The 15394-nt window shown below is 56.1% G+C and overlaps 4 protein-coding genes across 4 annotated transcripts; 2 read left to right on the top strand and 2 right to left on the bottom strand.

Moving 5' to 3' along the window:
• Positions 1-8142: 8142 nt before the first annotated feature.
• On the bottom strand, positions 8143-11321 carry QBC33DRAFT_575474 (kinase-like protein; the record flags this gene model as incomplete). The annotated part of the gene is made up of 5 exons (XM_060430831.1): positions 8143-8364; positions 8899-9267; positions 9325-10235; positions 10284-10543; positions 10597-11321. The coding sequence occupies 5 exons, from the start codon at positions 11319-11321 to the stop codon at positions 8143-8145; spliced, it is 2487 nt and encodes an 828-aa protein (XP_060287645.1).
• Positions 11322-11672: 351 nt separating this feature from the next.
• Positions 11673-12481, top strand: QBC33DRAFT_523689 (translation machinery associated TMA7-domain-containing protein). Its single transcript, XM_060426660.1, has 3 exons — positions 11673-11872; positions 11933-12022; positions 12087-12481. The coding sequence occupies exons 1-3, from the start codon at positions 11698-11700 to the stop codon at positions 12179-12181; spliced, it is 360 nt and encodes a 119-aa protein (XP_060287644.1). The 5' UTR covers positions 11673-11697; the 3' UTR covers positions 12182-12481.
• On the bottom strand, positions 12404-14223 carry QBC33DRAFT_523686 (uncharacterized protein). The gene is made up of 2 exons (XM_060426659.1): positions 13619-14223; positions 12404-13559 (listed from the first exon to the last, which is right to left on the bottom strand). Exons 1-2 carry the CDS (start codon positions 13735-13737, stop codon positions 12788-12790), a joined length of 891 nt encoding a protein of 296 aa, XP_060287643.1. The 5' UTR covers positions 13738-14223; the 3' UTR covers positions 12404-12787.
• Positions 13892-15282, top strand: QBC33DRAFT_523683 (NAD(P)-binding protein). Its single transcript, XM_060426658.1, has 2 exons — positions 13892-14649; positions 14741-15282. The coding sequence occupies exons 1-2, from the start codon at positions 14299-14301 to the stop codon at positions 15254-15256; spliced, it is 867 nt and encodes a 288-aa protein (XP_060287642.1). The 5' UTR covers positions 13892-14298; the 3' UTR covers positions 15257-15282.
• Positions 15283-15394: the final 112 nt, after the last annotated feature.

Raw genomic sequence — 15394 nt, 5'->3', positions numbered from 1 at the left:
GGCTTGTCTGACAGACTGACACACCAAAATACCTGTACTCCACATTACTGCGTAGTGCTGTTAAACTGATCCACTCAAGGCGCGGTAAACCTGTGTCACTGCCACACCAGGCCGCGAACACCGTCGCTCGTGACACCCCCCCGGTGTCCCAGCCATTGCCTCTTGTTGATCTCTCTCTCTTGTTTCTTTGGTGGGTGGCATGTTGTCGATCGGATTGGCCATGGGAAAGAGGGTGGAGTCCTGGCGTGGTGAAAGCAAAATCGGGCACCCTCTTTCAGCCTGTTGACTTGGTCCGATCGGGTCTTTTGCGCCAGGGCGAATATCGGCGCTGCTCGTGACTCGCAAACTCTGCTCATTGCTTTTTGCCTACAGTACCTCCCAGTCCTCCCTTGCTAAGCGTTTTCGGGCGTGCAGAGTGGGTGGGGAGGCGAAACATCGGCTCCAGTGCTTTACCGTTTGGGCATGCATGCCCAGTTGACCATGTTCTGATGAAAATATCGATAGGCAGCTTCACTTCACAAAACAGCCCCCGGTCAGCAGGATCACTCACTGGTCCCAAACCTGTCTAGGGGTCTTGCCTCCCCCCGAATGTCATAATTCCGGAGGGTTCGCCAAACGGAATGCATGAAAGTAGTCATGATTGGCGGGCGAGATAGGGCGGAAGGGCCCAGGTTCTGAGACACAAACAAAGCCCAGCCAGGCGCTTGGCCTGTCATTTCCTCGACTCCTCCACCTGGTTCTATCTGTCCTGTTGCAGAAGCTGCCTCAGCGGCTGGAGGTGGATTACTGGGAGGGCGCTGCACTCCATTCTCGCCCCTCGCATTGACCAGGCAAGCCTCCATCTGACTTTCCGTTCCGTACACAACAGAATGGCCTAGGATTGTGTTACCTTGGCGATTCAAAGTGGTCAGCTTCCCGCGGCCCTCCCCGGCTGATGATGCGCCCATATCGTTCTGCAGATGGGTTTGATGCTATAGTAGTTGGCCCAGCGTCAATTGCTGCAGGCATTGGCTATCGGGGTCGCCTGTCTGCCTGTGAAGGAAGGACGTAGCGTTTTGAGTGGCTTAGGAGATGGATCAGAATGCATGCGAGGTTCAGGTTGTTTGGTGTGAGCCAACGATGTGACCAATCGAAGTTCCCCCACGACTTGTGCGAGCAGCCCATTCCATGCACGATGGCTGGATAAATTTGGACAACCGCCGAGGGACCTCAGAGTGGGTACTTGGGCACCTCTCCAATCTCCATCCACCATGAGTTGGGTCGGGAGTCGGGACTTTGGAAAGGCCGCTCGTTTCTCTGGGTGGATGGATGGATGTACTGCAACAGTACATCATACCTTGTATGTTTGCACTTCGCAGAGGGTGCGGCGCCAGTGGCTTTGGGACTCGCCAAGGCCCGTGTCTGGCATGCTGTCTCCTGAAAAGGACAGGTGCTGGACAAACAATACTGAGTAGTTTTCGCCGGCTTCAACGGCTCGCTTTGGGTGGAGTCGTAGCTTCAACCTAGACTTCGAGTGATCGAGTCCCGTCCCATCTCTCTCAGGCGGCGCCGGCAAAGGCCGCGCCGCAAGTACCATTGTAACCTTAGTGCATGCACCGTCGAATCAACCACGGACGATTCGGTCCATTACTGACCAAGCAAAAAATAGATAGTGCACTCATAGTGCGAATCTCAGAACAGGGTCTTTCATGCACCGCAACTTTGCTGTTCGTTCGCCTGCAGAATTGCAGATAAGCCATTGGGCAGTCACAGCGGCAACCCTGGGCGACAGTGGACCCGGGTTGGGCTCGTCTGATTTGATGACGCCGGCTAATGAGGAGCCCCCTCGTCATGGAGGATAGGGTTCCTGCCTGCCTGAGATTGCAGGCTCCAGTCGTTCTTCTTTTATTACCGAATATCCTGGGTCAGCGAGCAGCCAATGACAGCCATCGTGGCTTGATGAGACCTGCAGCGCAGAGACCATCTGGGCATCCGGGCATCATGACCATCGCCCGTCTCTGGTTTGATTGGCCGTGCGACAGCCTCGTAATGGAATTGATTCGACAGGGAGGCCGCACCGCGCCTTGCCGAGGTGTGGGCCATATGACTCTTTTTTTATTGAGCACGTTAGCTCTCGATGGGACGGCGGACGCTAACGCTGGGCACCATCGTAACTTCCAGAAGGGAACAGATCAACAAAAGTGACGCCGTGCTGAGCAGAGACGGGCGGCGGGTTTATTGGCGAGGCTGATCTAACTGTCCAATGGGTAATTTCGGCCGCTTGGTGTCACATTCTAGTGCCATGAGTCAAAGATTCTAGGCTTCGCATGTAGGGGTTACGGAGATGATCATCGTCGATAGTGTAGACTGTGCGGTCGATTGATGGCTCGAGCTTTCCCGCTTTCCTTGCTTGATCCAAAAGTTGGAATCTGAGGATCTTGTCAGGTGACCTGCTCATCAGTCAGCGACTCAGCGCCACATAACAACATGCCGAACTGGCGATGTGTCTCGATCGATTCGGAGTCCACCCGCACGCAACCCATGCGACTGAGATTTTTAATACTTGTAAAAGGCCAGTGTCTTACTCTTGGTATGATGAAACTCACCGCTCAAGGTTACCTGCCTAGGGACGGAAATAGGTACCTCGTACCTAGCTAACAATGTTATTTTCGTGGTGGGATTCTTGGGATTTGAGACTTCTGACTCTGAATAACAGGCGGAACGTACCGTTAGCAGCTAATATCGAGCCGATTTGTTTCACGCAGCTTTTGTGGTCATCATTTTTAGCCTGTCTCGTCGCTATCTGCGGCTCAGGAGTTGATTGGAGGTCGCTCAGCCGCAATGTACCACAGTAGGGGTCATCTCTTTGCACTGAGAACCGAGGAGAAAAACCTGGACCCTGACAGGCTAAACACGTGCATCTCGGGGCAATCCAACCATGAACTTCGCAGGTGTAAAAAAATGGCTCTGTTGATACTGACTGCCGTGACACAGTTACCGCAGAGTGAGACCGCGGCGGATAACTGAGTGGCCGAGCAGCGGTGGTGATTCGGCTGTTGGCATCGACGTAGGAGTGGAGGGAGGTAGGCCGCAGAAGTGGCTTACTGTATGTCCTGATTCTGGGGAGCATGGTCACCAACCTCGAGTACCTACTATATGCGCACTAAAAGAGAGTCGGTGCTGGCTTCCTCGTCGGTTGCCGCCCATGTTGTTGACACTCGTCAGGAGAGCATATCCCTATTGGTTCAATCCAGAGTCCAGAGTCAACGGAGTACTATACACTGCGAAGAGCCCAGACTGCAGGGCAACCCTTCGCCCCCCACTGCAGAGCCCGGTATCACAAAAACGAGCCGCATGGCTTAGGCTGCCGGGCGGACCCTGCACAAGAACCGCCGAGCGCTAGCCAGCATAGTAGGGAATTGAAAAATGGTTTCATGGCCCTTGCGTCGAAACCTGACGCTGGGTCATGCCGCCGAGGCCAATCCGAATCCCGCAACACTCTTCAAACGCTGGGACGCTGGAACGCTGGAACGATGGCTCTCAATCATGACTCCCGGCTTTCATGCAAAAACAAAACCATGGTAAATCCGCCGGGGGCCCCCATGTCTGGTCCGCCATGGAACCCTTGACCCTTAAACGGCAACGGACTATTTTCTCAGCAGTGTTAACGGGTGCAATATACGTCGATTTCCGCCCGCTGTAACATGGACGCTCCCTGAAGCACGTCTTCGGGCGGTAGATCTTCGAATCGGCGAAAGGGTGGCAAGATCTTGGCTTGTATTGTCATGCGCTGGTCAGTGAAATCGAGGGGATGCGCTGCGAGGATCAAGGGACCCGCTCCGTCGCTCCAATCAACGTTGCCGCCTGAAGGACCACGGCAGGAAAAAGGGGATCGCTTCAAGAGCTTTTGAAAACAAGCGAATGGCACTTCTGTAAACAGTTGTAACGCAAAGCAAGGGGGGAGGGGAGTGGCCTCTAGGGGTGCTCGGCGGCCCGTGGCAATTGTGGTGACGCCAGATACCCTGTCGATCCTGCTCCATCGAAGCCTTCTGGGCGGCTTCTACGGTGCCCAGCAGGAAGATCTACGCTCCCCGTCGCGCTCCACCCAGCCGTGCTGGAATGCCAGAATGCCCTTTTCCCTCCAAACGAGCGTCACATCTCGATACCCAAACTCGAACCGAATCAAGCGGCCGCGAGACCATCCCCTCATTCCCTTCCCCCCATCCCACCCCCGTCCCTGGATCATGCTCGGAGGTGGCGGTGAGGCGGCGACGGGCGGGCAAGGCGGGCAGGCAGGCAGGTAGCCATCTCAGACATAAGTATGTCTATATGTCTATTTTACATCATGGCGTCCATGCCGCCGGGAGGGAACGTGACAGCCCGACGCAAGGGAGGACGGCACAAGCGGATCATATCATCATTCACATCAACATCAACCATATCGAGCATATCTATCCCGCACCTGAGTTCAGCCAGTGACACGTCATGAGTCCTTGATTGTTCCCTTCCCCAATGGCAACGTTGACGAGCGTCAAAATGTACATTGCATACCACCGGTTCGTTCCCAGCAGATCGGTGGGCCCTTGGGTGTATCCCGGGGCTCACATGCCGGCCTTGCCTTGTTGGGAGCGACATCATCCAACGCAACTGCATCGAACCAGAGCCTCCGTTCCCCAGCGGCAAGCCATCGGAGCGCAGCCCGTCGCCGGGCGGGGTGACGCAGAACTAAGCCCCATCAACCCCCATCTCTCCCATCCCTGGCTTCGACGTTGGCGTCGTCCTCGTCCTCGTCCTTGATTTCTCCTGTGCCTGCCCTACGGGGCCAACTGCAGTTACTGCACTACGATCCATCGCCCATCAAAACTGAATTTGGTTCATCTTTTCCTCTTTTACTTTTGCCACCCTAGCAATGCGCGCGCCGTGAGCAGGTTACGGATAGCTGTTTAGTCGTGTCTCTCTTTCCCCCCTCCGGCAGATGCTTCTCATATGATTTCAGGTTTCTCGGCCGTTACAGCCATGCCATTGCCGGATGGGATTGGACCTTGCGTGGATTTGATGGATGCCCTTCGTCACCATCCCATCCCATTCCACTATCCACTGACTTAGTAATTGGATGTTTCTTGTTTCCGTTTCATCGCATGAGGGGGGCCCATTCTTTCCCCATTCCTCGGCCACCCCACCGCCCACAATGGATCACTCTCCGTGCGGCAGAACCGCAGAGGTGGAGATGCGATCGAGGTGGAGGTGGAGGTGGAGGTGGAGGTTCGTTTACATGAAGCAGCCGGCCGGGCGAACTGCGATATGATGTCAATCTGCGAAAGCGGGGTGTGAAAGAAGACTACAGTAATCAATGTTCCAGACTCTCCTTTCGATTTTTCTCTCTTTACGACTGTCGCTGCATGATTTCACCTCCCGCCCGTCATCGGCTTATAGCTTATCGCCCATTAATTCGATCTGTCCCGACTTAATAGCGCCAGCGCCGGTGGTGGTCCCAGGAAAGGGCTCATATTGGATCGCCGCTGCCCGCCCAGGGTTTCCCATCGCTTCGGGATCGCGTGGTGGGCACGGCACCATATTGTTGCTTATCAGCTTACTTTATTGCAGTAGCCGGGATCGGCAATCCATCCATGTCGCGACCGTGACGAGTGTCCGATACAGGATTTCGCTCTCTCTGTTGATCGCGCTGTCGGGATATCTTGTATGGAAAGATATGCGACGTTCCTTGCCATGGGGGGTGGGTGGGGGGGGGTTTCGTCTATGGAGTGTGGTGTGCGCCCATCAGAAGCCTTCCAGAAACTCCCGATAACCATCGGGCCATGGTGATTCAGGAGGTACGGTTTTCCCCGAGATTTGCGATGGCACGATGGTGGCCCCAGACCTGCTGCCACAGGGAAGACGACATGTCGCGAGAAAGTCGTGAGTTGGGTGCGTGAGAGGGATTCTTGCTGTATGTGTTTCACTTTGTGTGTTCGAACAGTTAGCGACTAGGCTCGCCTGATGTTCCACTCTGTATGTTTCAACACCAGACCATGCCCAGAAGTGTCTGCAGTTGCAGCATCGTCGCGTCTTACCGTGCGCGTACCAGCGCGCGAACGAGGTGTCATAGCATGGATAGAGTGACCGTGGCATAACGCTTCCACAACACACATAAGACCCCAACAGACAGGCACAAGTTGTGACCCTCACCAAACATCCTACGAACCAGCCCACTCCTCGCCAGCTCTCTCGACGTCGTGGTGCCCCAGGAGACAAATGACGTGTCGCCAATCCCTTCCCTGCTCTGCTCTGCTCCACTGTAACCACAGCACCGCCGCCGGCCCGCTCCCAGCAACAGGCGAGGGCCCGGATCACGCCGGCGCATCGCTCCTCCCACCGTCCCGCGGTCACCGCGTCTGTGGAGGGGTTTAGTTAAGCCAAGCCAAGCCAAGCCAATCCCGGGCCACGAAGACGGCTGCCCACAGCGTCCGGCCGCCAAGACGGAAAGCGGGTTTCTTATTATTAGGGAGGGAGAGAAGGGGGAGGGGGGATGCATAGTCTCCCCGCCCCGGCTTGACGGGGGGGGCTGTGCATTTGCCCACGCGTGCGGAGTGACACCGCAGGCTGTGCGGGCGCTGCGACGGGCCAGGGGGGAGCTGGCCGGGTGTGCGAGGAGGCTGGGGACGGCGAGTTTGCTCCCTCACTGTGCTGTGCTGCTCTACGTTGGGTCGGCTTGCGTGATGTATTGTGCTGGGTTCCGTTCCGATATGCTTGGGGGGGCTTTCGTTCCTTTGGACATCTCGAATATAACACTTCTCTTCTCTATCTAATTGGTTACTGGATGCCCCTTTTGAGATTTTCGTCTTGCCATCGTCACCGCGGACTCAACCAGCCCTGAGCGGAAGGCCGGAGCTCGCTCGCTGGGAGAGGCTGGGGTTGGCTGCATTGGCTTTGGGGCCAGGGGCCAGTCAATGCTTGCTCCATGGGGAGGCGCCGGACTGAAAACTCCGCCACGCCCTGAGTCAGGAGGAATGAATGCGTGGAACGGTGCAGCTGGGATGCGGCCGTCAAGCTCGGGTGGTTTGGGCGGTGAAGCGCTTGGTGCGCCATGGCGGATTATGTTTACTCTGTTGTGTGCTTGATCTCGCAGCATGAGGGGGGATGTGTTTGCATCTCTTTGCATCTCTTTACATGAAAGATCATGCATTGTGGCATCCCCAGATTGCTTCACTATTACGTCCGTTGCGGGTTACCTTCTACAGCCACGTCCACAGCCAGTCAATCGTGATCTCTATCCATTGAGAAGCCGAATCCCCAGACCTCATGACGAGTGTACGGCCATGCTCGCCCCTCATCGGTCCTTCGCAGCGCAATGCGCCTTCCCGGAAGTAGTACGCCAACCTCCTCCCCCTCAAAACCTCAAAGCACCCACAGGGCTGATGCGCCTCTAGCCACTCAACTGCCTTCGGACGGTTACACATTCGAGGGCAGCATGGCCCCTCTATGGCGCCGCCCACCCATGGTCCCACTACTGGCTGTGCGGAGGGACAGGTGAGACCCCATTGCGAGGCGGAATCGCAAGCAATCCCACGTTGGACAGCGGCGGAGCGGAACGTGAAACCGGGGGCTGGCATGGCCATCCAGTGATACTGGAACGTTTGCCAATTCCAGACTCTTTCTCGGGCCCGCCTCAGGGGTCTTGGTGGCTGACTGGCCGGTATGTTTAACCCGTGCAAACCACAGGGCGAGAGGGGACGGGATCACAAGAGCGGCTACCTACCTTGGCTGGTAAAACCTGCTTCTACTTAGATTGATGTGCAGCCCATCGTAACTAGCTTCACCGCCAGCAAGGCCAACTCAGCTCGTCACGCCAATCGACTGGTGAAAGCCAACTTCCTATTTCCCCGATGGCTCCTATTCTAACCTAGTCTCAAAGGCTAAGCAAGCATTCCGAGACATCGTCCGCAGTACGGTGATGACCCGATCAGATCGAGCGCGGAGTCAAGCCCCAAGCGCCAAGACGTCGTGTATGCTGTCATCCAGAGCCGACAGTTGGATTGACTTGTCGTCTGGACAAGCTAGCGGCTAGCCTCCATGTTCGAGGCCGCAAGTGATCTAGCGACGCACACGCATACACAAATATAGACACACCTCTCCATTGACAAATCCCCCCATTACGACTGACCCTCATCTTTTAGATGAATGCATCCTCTGCGTGAAGAATGGATGCTTAAGGGCTTCCGAGGGAGTAATCCTCTTGTCCGGGTTCAGCGTTAAGCAGCGCTCAAGCAGGTCGATGAATTGGTTGAACTCCCTCGTCTCTGTATCGTTCATGCCGCTCGATGCAGCCAGGAGACGAGTGCGAAGGTCCCTGGTTGGCTTGATCATCGACAAGGTTCTGACGGTGGTCTGTAGCACGGCGGTTGTCAGTCATGGTATCCAAAGCAGAAGCGAAGTGAGATTCAATTTTCCGAAGTAGACGGGCGCGAAGGGCAAGAAGGGGAAAGCGTGGGAACCATGGCGGGTGAACGATGCACGTCAGAAGGATTCAAGGGGTTCTTGGCTGGACTCAGTGGGATCCAGTGGGATCCGGTGGAATGCAATCAGGCCGACAATCCATGGGCCATGAGCATGGATTATGTCGATGATCACTGCAAAGAGTACTCCACGCCATTATACAGCCAGGAATATACACACCCCCAGGCCTTAACCGAACGAAGGATCGAGATGCTTGCTTGGGCTTGGGTCTCAGGTAGCCGCTCGGGCGACGGGCAATCGTGGGGTAGCGCTTACGCGTTGGCAGCAATGCCACCCAGAAAAAAATAGAAAGAGAAAAGAGGCGGGCGCGAACCAAGAAGACGTAGATATAAATAGAACTTTGTGTAGGGGCTGAGTTGAAACAAGATGCTCCGAAGGGTTTAAAAGGAATGATGCATCACGTACCTTGCCAAGAACCTTATCCCTCTCGACACTGATGAAGTTACCAAGGTCGTCGAAGTGCATGTGGGAGAGTTGGCCGCGGCGGTAGAGCTTTCCGCTGAGCTTGCCCCGAATCTCCATGATGTTCTTCAACATCTGGTTGTTGCTGTCTCCCGTGAACAGGATCTTGCCCGTGTAGAGCTCGTACAGGGTGCAGCCAATTGACCACATGTCGACTGCGTAGTCGTAGGGCATGCCCAGCATGATCTCCGGGGCCCGGTAGAATCTACTGACCAGGTATGGCGTGATCTCGTTGTGCGCAGTCGCGGCGTCTGATCGGTCGATAGCTGTCCCCAAATCACAGATCTTGAGGACGTTCCGGCTTTCGTTGACCTGTAGCCATCTTGTTAGCATCAAGTTTTTGCCCCTTTCGTGGCTTTGCTTCCTTACCAGTATGTTATCGGGTTTCAGATCCGCGTGGATGATGCTGCATTTGCGCATATGACCGAGGGCCAGAAAGATCTGGTAGGCGTACGCTCGTGTTGCGTTCAAGTTGATGCCGATATTATTGCCGAACTTCTTGAGAACCTCGCGTAGATTGAGGCTCAAGTTCTCAAAGGCCATGCACAAGTGCCCGTTGTATTCGAAGGAACGCTCGAACTTGACAAGGTGTTTCTTGTTTTCCGGGTCGGCAGCGTTCAGCTTCTGGAGAATGGCAATTTCCGTAAATCCACCCTTTCTCAGGGCATCGTTGTTGCGCATGATCTTGATGGCCACGAGTTTCTTGGTCGTGATGTCCATCGCGCGGGCCACGCCTGAGAACATGCCTCTACCGAGGGTTGACTGGACCTGATATCGGCCGCCCAGCACTTCTCCAGGCCGGATCTTGTAATAACCGTCCTTGTCATCGCCTTCGAGGATTCCACCGCCGTTGGCCTGCCCAAGTTGAGACGGATCTTGGTTATCCTGCGCCGGCGTGGCTTTCGTAGCCGGCTTCGTGGCAGCGAACTTGTTGTCGTCAAAATCATCAGCGAACATGTCGAAGTCGTCGTCATCACCGTCATCAACATCTCCTGCGCCCTTAGTCTCCGGCTCTTCGTTCTTCGGCGCGACGATTTCTGCTTGCGATGGATGCCGGTCCTTCCCATGGAGTCCCACATTCCCGTATCGCAGCTCGTCTCGGAGCTCATCCTCCTTCATGTCGACTGTCGGATCATAGTCTGCAGCGGACGGGCCATCCTCGTCATCCACCTTGGCCTTCCCGTGGATGTTGATGAGTTCCTGATCATTAGCGATGTCAAGCGAAGCCGGAGACATGGCCTCTTGCCCGCCAGAAGCCGATACGGCCGGGGAGTTCCAGTCTGATATGTTAGCCTGCAGCCCAAAGTAAAGGCGCGGTCGGACCTTACCAGAACGAGGGGTATTCGCCTCCGTTATATGAGGAGTACTGCGCTGGGTGGACGCGGGGGTGGACACTGCTGGCTTATCCGACACTTGCAATCCCTGGACGTTGGGAGTGGCTGCACCAACGGCTCTTTTGTAGGCCGCCTCTCTCGCAAGTCGTCTCCTCTGGATCTCAGCCTCGACAGCTGCTTCTTCATCGACCGCTGCAGTTCCATCCCAATCCGGCTCAGGCTCCGGTTCCTTTTCTGGGCGTTTCTGGGTGTCACTGTGGCTTGTTAGTATGTAGCAGAGAGAAGTCCATCGAGGGAAAGGACTGACTGGGTCGGTGCAGAGGTAGCCTTGTCGGCGATGCGGTCACCCGTAACACCTTGATAAGATTTAGTATCTCGTCTAGAAGTATCAGAAGCCTCTGCCAGAGTAGCCCGCTTGGACACAGAGTTACCCTGCGAATATCTCTCATTGTGGGCACTGTACTTGATAGATTCAGCATGATCTATGGTTGGGTCTCTTCCAAAGCGACCTCGATCCCGCCGGCCCCTATCGCGGCGACCGCCCCTTGGAGAACGGCTGCGATTCCGCGGACGTTTGTCGGGGTAGCCATCGTAACCGCGGTCGAAGTTGCGATCGTCACGGCGTTGGCCGAAGGGGCGCGACGCAGTGTTATCTCGGTTTCGGTCTCTCTCTTCGTCATGGGCAGAGCCACGAGACTGTGGACGGTCTGGATCTTCGTAAGGGTGGCGGCCGCGGCGGTGACCGTCCCGAGGATCAGCCTCATAACGGACTCGAAATCGGCGGGGATCGCGCCCTCGGCTGCTGCTCTGGTATTCAGGCTCGTCGTGAGATCGTTTGAAACCACGAGGGGATCGGCTTCGCCGGAAAGGCGCATTGGCAGGGTTCCTTGACGAGTCATCAAGGTCGGGGGTGTGCGACAATCTGGGTCGAGTTCTGCCCGTCGGGTCAACATGGCCGTTTTTATCAGATCGAGGCAGGGGAGTTGCCTCTATGATTTCCCCTTCATCCGAGCTCATCATGGGGGTTGCCATATCCACTGCTGTATGCCTTGGGGCAATCTCAGAGACCAGCCCTTTGGACTCTGGTGGCAAGTGTCAGCACCCGAGAGACAAAAAGACCCGTAAAGGTACGTGTAAACAGAAGTTGAGCCCAACCAGTCTTGAGGGGTTCCAGGTTATGTCATAGTTCATACGACAGTTATCCTGATGAGTGGATTCAAACACAGGGCGACTGCAATAAGGCGGTGCTGCTCGTTGTTGTCAACAGGAGTCTTACATTGTGAGCCGTGCGTCAGAAGTTGAAGTCCTTGGCGGTTCTGCCAGTGCCTGAACTGCCGGTGTATTGCCGGCTGACCACGAAGGCACGCTAAGCCCTTTTTGAGCCGCCCTGTCCTGGGCAAATTTCTTTATGTCAAGGGTCCAACTTCCTTCCCCCCCACCTTCTTGTGCTTACCACCCCGCAAAGACAACTTCAAGAATTCTCATCTGTGAGAGTAGCAGCTGCTCCCACAACCCAGTGCCAAGATTACAAGCAGTTCCACATTTGAGAACTCTTGCCAACATGGGTGGACAGAGTCGGGAAGGTATGTGGACCGATCACTCCACACTCTCTCTACCGAGACCCAGGCTGACATCGAAAACAGGCGGAAAGGTCAAGCCTCTAAAGGCAGCCAAGAAGGATAAGAAGGACCTTGACGACGAGGATAAGGCTTTCCTAGAGAGGAAGAAGGCAGGCAAGTACCCCCTGACCTACCTATTGTTCGTCTTGGAGCCTTCACTTGCTGACACCAGTAAAAGAGGAGAAGGCTAGGAAGGAACTGGCGGCGAAAGCTGGTGGCAAGGGACCACTGAACACCGGAGCCCAAGGAATCAAGAAGTCCGGCAAGAAATAAACCTCGGCCAAGATGCACGACTCTCTTTGGGTCTGCTTGATTTGACCTTCGAGGCGCTGGGTATATATGGGCTGGTCTGGGATGGGAATAGCGAGCGAGGAGTTGTTGATTTGCAGGAAACCTACTGCCGACGCTTGTTGGAGCTGGAATGACACAACTTGCCTGGGCTCTCGAATCGTTGCATCCATGTTGCATCCATGTTGCTAATGGCTCTGCCTGATCTCCTCGCCCAATACTACATAGACTTCCTCGTCCAAACAGAATACCCTGAGTTACTATCCAGTTTCCCTAGAACCCTCATGACTCCTGAACCGTCCGCAACGTCTTATTGTATGCTGGTGACCTAGAAGTAGTTTCCTGCAGCCGATGAGTCTTATTGTTGTCGACCTCGACACCTGGGGATACAAGAGGCGCAAGACGTGGCAGCCGACGTGAAACATCCGAAAGAAAAGAGACTGTTGATCATCTCGACCGTTGATCAGTCCAGATGCACGGGGTATGAACTCATTTTCTAATGATTTTGATCAAGCAGGGTATCTATGCTTCATTTCCGCCAACACCAAGTAACCCGGTATCGCCACACTCTGCGCCGAGACCATCAACCTCTCATGAACGGCTTTGAATCTTCCTGATGACCACCTTTGTCTCGTTGAGCTCCCATCCCACTGCATACTCCGCTTGGAGCTCGCTCCAAGTCAGCCCAGTCGACGACTCCAAAAACTGGAGCGGCACCGACAGATACGTCCGGCCGAAAGCCTTCAGCAGGTGCCTCCTCAAGCCCGGCTCGGCGAACTCGACGATCCGGGCCCTGTGGCCATCCAGACCGTTCTTGACCCTGAAGAGCGCGACCCAGTTATCCTGCACCAGGGCGCGCAGCACACCGTCCACTTTGGCGTCCCGCAGGCGGTACCGGTTCCGCATCTCGTACGCCTCCGCCAGATCCCCCCTCCGGCACGCGGCGTCGAGGACCAGATAGCCAACCGCCTCCTGGAGCTCGATGCTCGTTAGGTTGTGCCGCGGGTGGACGACGCGGAGCAGGTGCAGGATGGCGGGGTGGTAGGCCTCGGGGGTCTGGCACAGCACCCCCAGCCGGATGGCGAAGAGGTATACCTGGCTGGCAAACCCGTCCGCCCTCTTGGAGGCCACGATCCCTTCCCGCAGCTTGCGGAGAGCGCCGAGGATGTGCGACAGCTCTGCGCGGCCGGGCGCGGGCGCTGCTGACGAGGTCGCCGGACGGGTGGCATTCTCCTGCGCCGACAGTTGCAGGGAGGCGAATCGCCTCAGTAGGGAGGTCGAGTCGCCGGCCTCGGTGCAGAATGACATGTACTTCTCGACGATCTTGGCATAGTACCTTTCCTGGGTCGAAGAAACGAGGAGCCTGCGTGGAGAAGCTCCGAGTTGGTGAGAGCGGGATGTGGGCGGAAGAGAGCCACGAACCTCTTGTCCCCCTTGCTAGGAAGTCCAAACTCGTCCAGAGGATCCTCGGTCACCGGCTTGAGCCTACCCCACGGCCCAGAGGTGTTTCTTCCTCCAGTTCCTCCTTTCCGTTGCATCATGTCGGTTTGTTGTGATTATTGAATGTGGTTTGGAGGACATTCTGGGAAGGGATCCCCACCCCCACCACCGTTATCTTATCGGATCTCAAGTAATCCAGGCACAGATCCATGTCCAGTTTAAGGCTCGGCTTGCCCATGACTCTACCTCCTTCGTCTTTATTTTTGACCTCAACATTAAGACAGACTACCTAACCAGGAAGTACCCAAGGTATCTGAGTAGATATTCGGGCAGGAAGCCACCCCTGACCCGCAATGGTACTGGGCTGCTAGCATTTTCGGCTCCGGCCGGCATTCTCCCACGTTGCGAGGAAACCTGCGCGGGGGCGGGCACTCCACAGTAGCTTGCATATCCCGCAAGTTGTTTCCCGCTACCTCGGCATGATGCGACCTTCGGGAGCCCCGACCGATCACACCCAGTAGGTAGCTTTTAGTTTTAAGACCAGACACGCGCATTCCCAAGATGAGATAGATAGCTGTTCGTACTTTGGAGCCGTGACAAATAAAACCTCAGTTTCTTACTTCCACAGCTTAATTCGAGACGAGGACTTCTCCTCAGCAACAATGGCGGACAGAGTGAACCAGATCGTCGGCCATCTCAACTACCCCAAGGGCCTCCTACCCGGACAGGTAGCCATCATCACAGGGTCGGCGCAGGGAATCGGGGCCGAATGCGCCAGGCTGTTTGCCAACGAGGGAGCAAAGGTTGTCATCTCGGACATCGACGCTGGCAAGTCCCGGGCCGTTGCCGACAAGATCAACGCCGACGGCGGCAAGGCAATCGCCGTGCCGGGCGACCTGCTGAATGATGAGTACATCAAGGAGTTGGTGAAGAAGGCAGCCGAGTTCGGTAATGGCAAGATCCACATCATCGTGAATAACGCAGGCTTCACATGGGATGCCGTCATCCACAAGGTCAGTTGCTGCCGGCCCCCTTCCTTTCTTCCTTCCTTCCTTCCTTCCTTGCTCCCCGGCGAGGCCAGCATCTTCTAACCCACTTGCCCAGATGACCGATAAGCAATGGGACACCATCGTGGCCCTGCACGCAACGGTCCCCTTCAAGCTGACCCGCGAGGCGGCGCCCTTCTTCCGGGTCCGCGACGGCGAGCCGCGGTGCATCATCAACATCTCCAGCACGTCGGGTCTGCACGGCAACGCGGGCCAGCTCAACTACGCGCTCGCCAAGGCCGGCGTCACGGGCGCGACCAAGACCATCGCCAAGGAGTGGGGTCCGGCGTTCGGCGTGCGCGCAAACACCGTCGCCTTCGGCCACATCGAGACCCGCCTGACCGCCGACAAGGAGGCCGGCGGCTTCGTTCTCGTCGATGGCCAGAAGGTCGCCCTCGGCATCCCGGGCGGCCAGAAGGCCGCCCCCGCCGGGCAAGAGGCCCATGCGGATATCCCGCTACGGAGGCCCGGCACCGCGACGGAGGCGGCGAAGGCCGTCTTGGCTGTCGCTAGCCCGTTGTTCGCCTATGTCACCGGCCAGACGATCAGCGTGACAGGAGGGCGGAATATCTGAGTCGTGGCAAGTGCGCAGGTCCGGGGGGGGGGGGGGGGGGGGGGGGATTTGTTTAAAAAAAAAATTAATTACCTAAAAAAATTAATTTTTTTACCAAAAAAAAAAAAAACGGGGGGGTGCGTGGGTTTTGAAAAAAGT

The sequence above is a fragment of the Phialemonium atrogriseum genome, assembly GCF_030411735.1.
Source record: "Phialemonium atrogriseum strain 8032-3 unplaced genomic scaffold QBC33scaffold_2, whole genome shotgun sequence".
NCBI classification, from domain to species: Eukaryota; Fungi; Ascomycota; class Sordariomycetes; order Cephalothecales; family Cephalothecaceae; genus Phialemonium; species Phialemonium atrogriseum.
The sequence above is the reverse complement of the archived record's forward strand: the minus strand, read 5'-3'. Positions and strand labels throughout refer to the sequence as shown.

What these genes read in the sequence shown, in the direction of transcription:
- QBC33DRAFT_523683 (XM_060426658.1), top strand. Translation starts at nt 14,299, where the DNA reads ATGGCGGACAGAGTGAACCAGATCGTCGGCCATCTCAACTACCCCAAG. An exon ending in GGGATGCCGTCATCCACAAG is followed by an intron (nt 14,650 to 14,740) that starts GTCAGTTGCTGC and finishes CCACTTGCCCAG; the next exon opens with ATGACCGATAAGCAATGGGA.
- QBC33DRAFT_523689 (XM_060426660.1), top strand. Translation starts at nt 11,698, where the DNA reads ATGTCAAGGGTCCAACTTCCTTCCCCCCCACCTTCTTGTGCTTACCAC. An exon ending in GGGTGGACAGAGTCGGGAAG is followed by an intron (nt 11,873 to 11,932) that starts GTATGTGGACCG and finishes CATCGAAAACAG; the next exon opens with GCGGAAAGGTCAAGCCTCTA. An exon ending in CCTAGAGAGGAAGAAGGCAG is followed by an intron (nt 12,023 to 12,086) that starts GCAAGTACCCCC and finishes CACCAGTAAAAG; the next exon opens with AGGAGAAGGCTAGGAAGGAA.
- QBC33DRAFT_523686 (XM_060426659.1), bottom strand. Translation starts at nt 13,737, where the DNA reads ATGATGCAACGGAAAGGAGGAACTGGAGGAAGAAACACCTCTGGGCCG. An exon ending in CCTAGCAAGGGGGACAAGAG is followed by an intron (nt 13,560 to 13,618) that starts GTTCGTGGCTCT and finishes TTCTCCACGCAG; the next exon opens with GCTCCTCGTTTCTTCGACCC.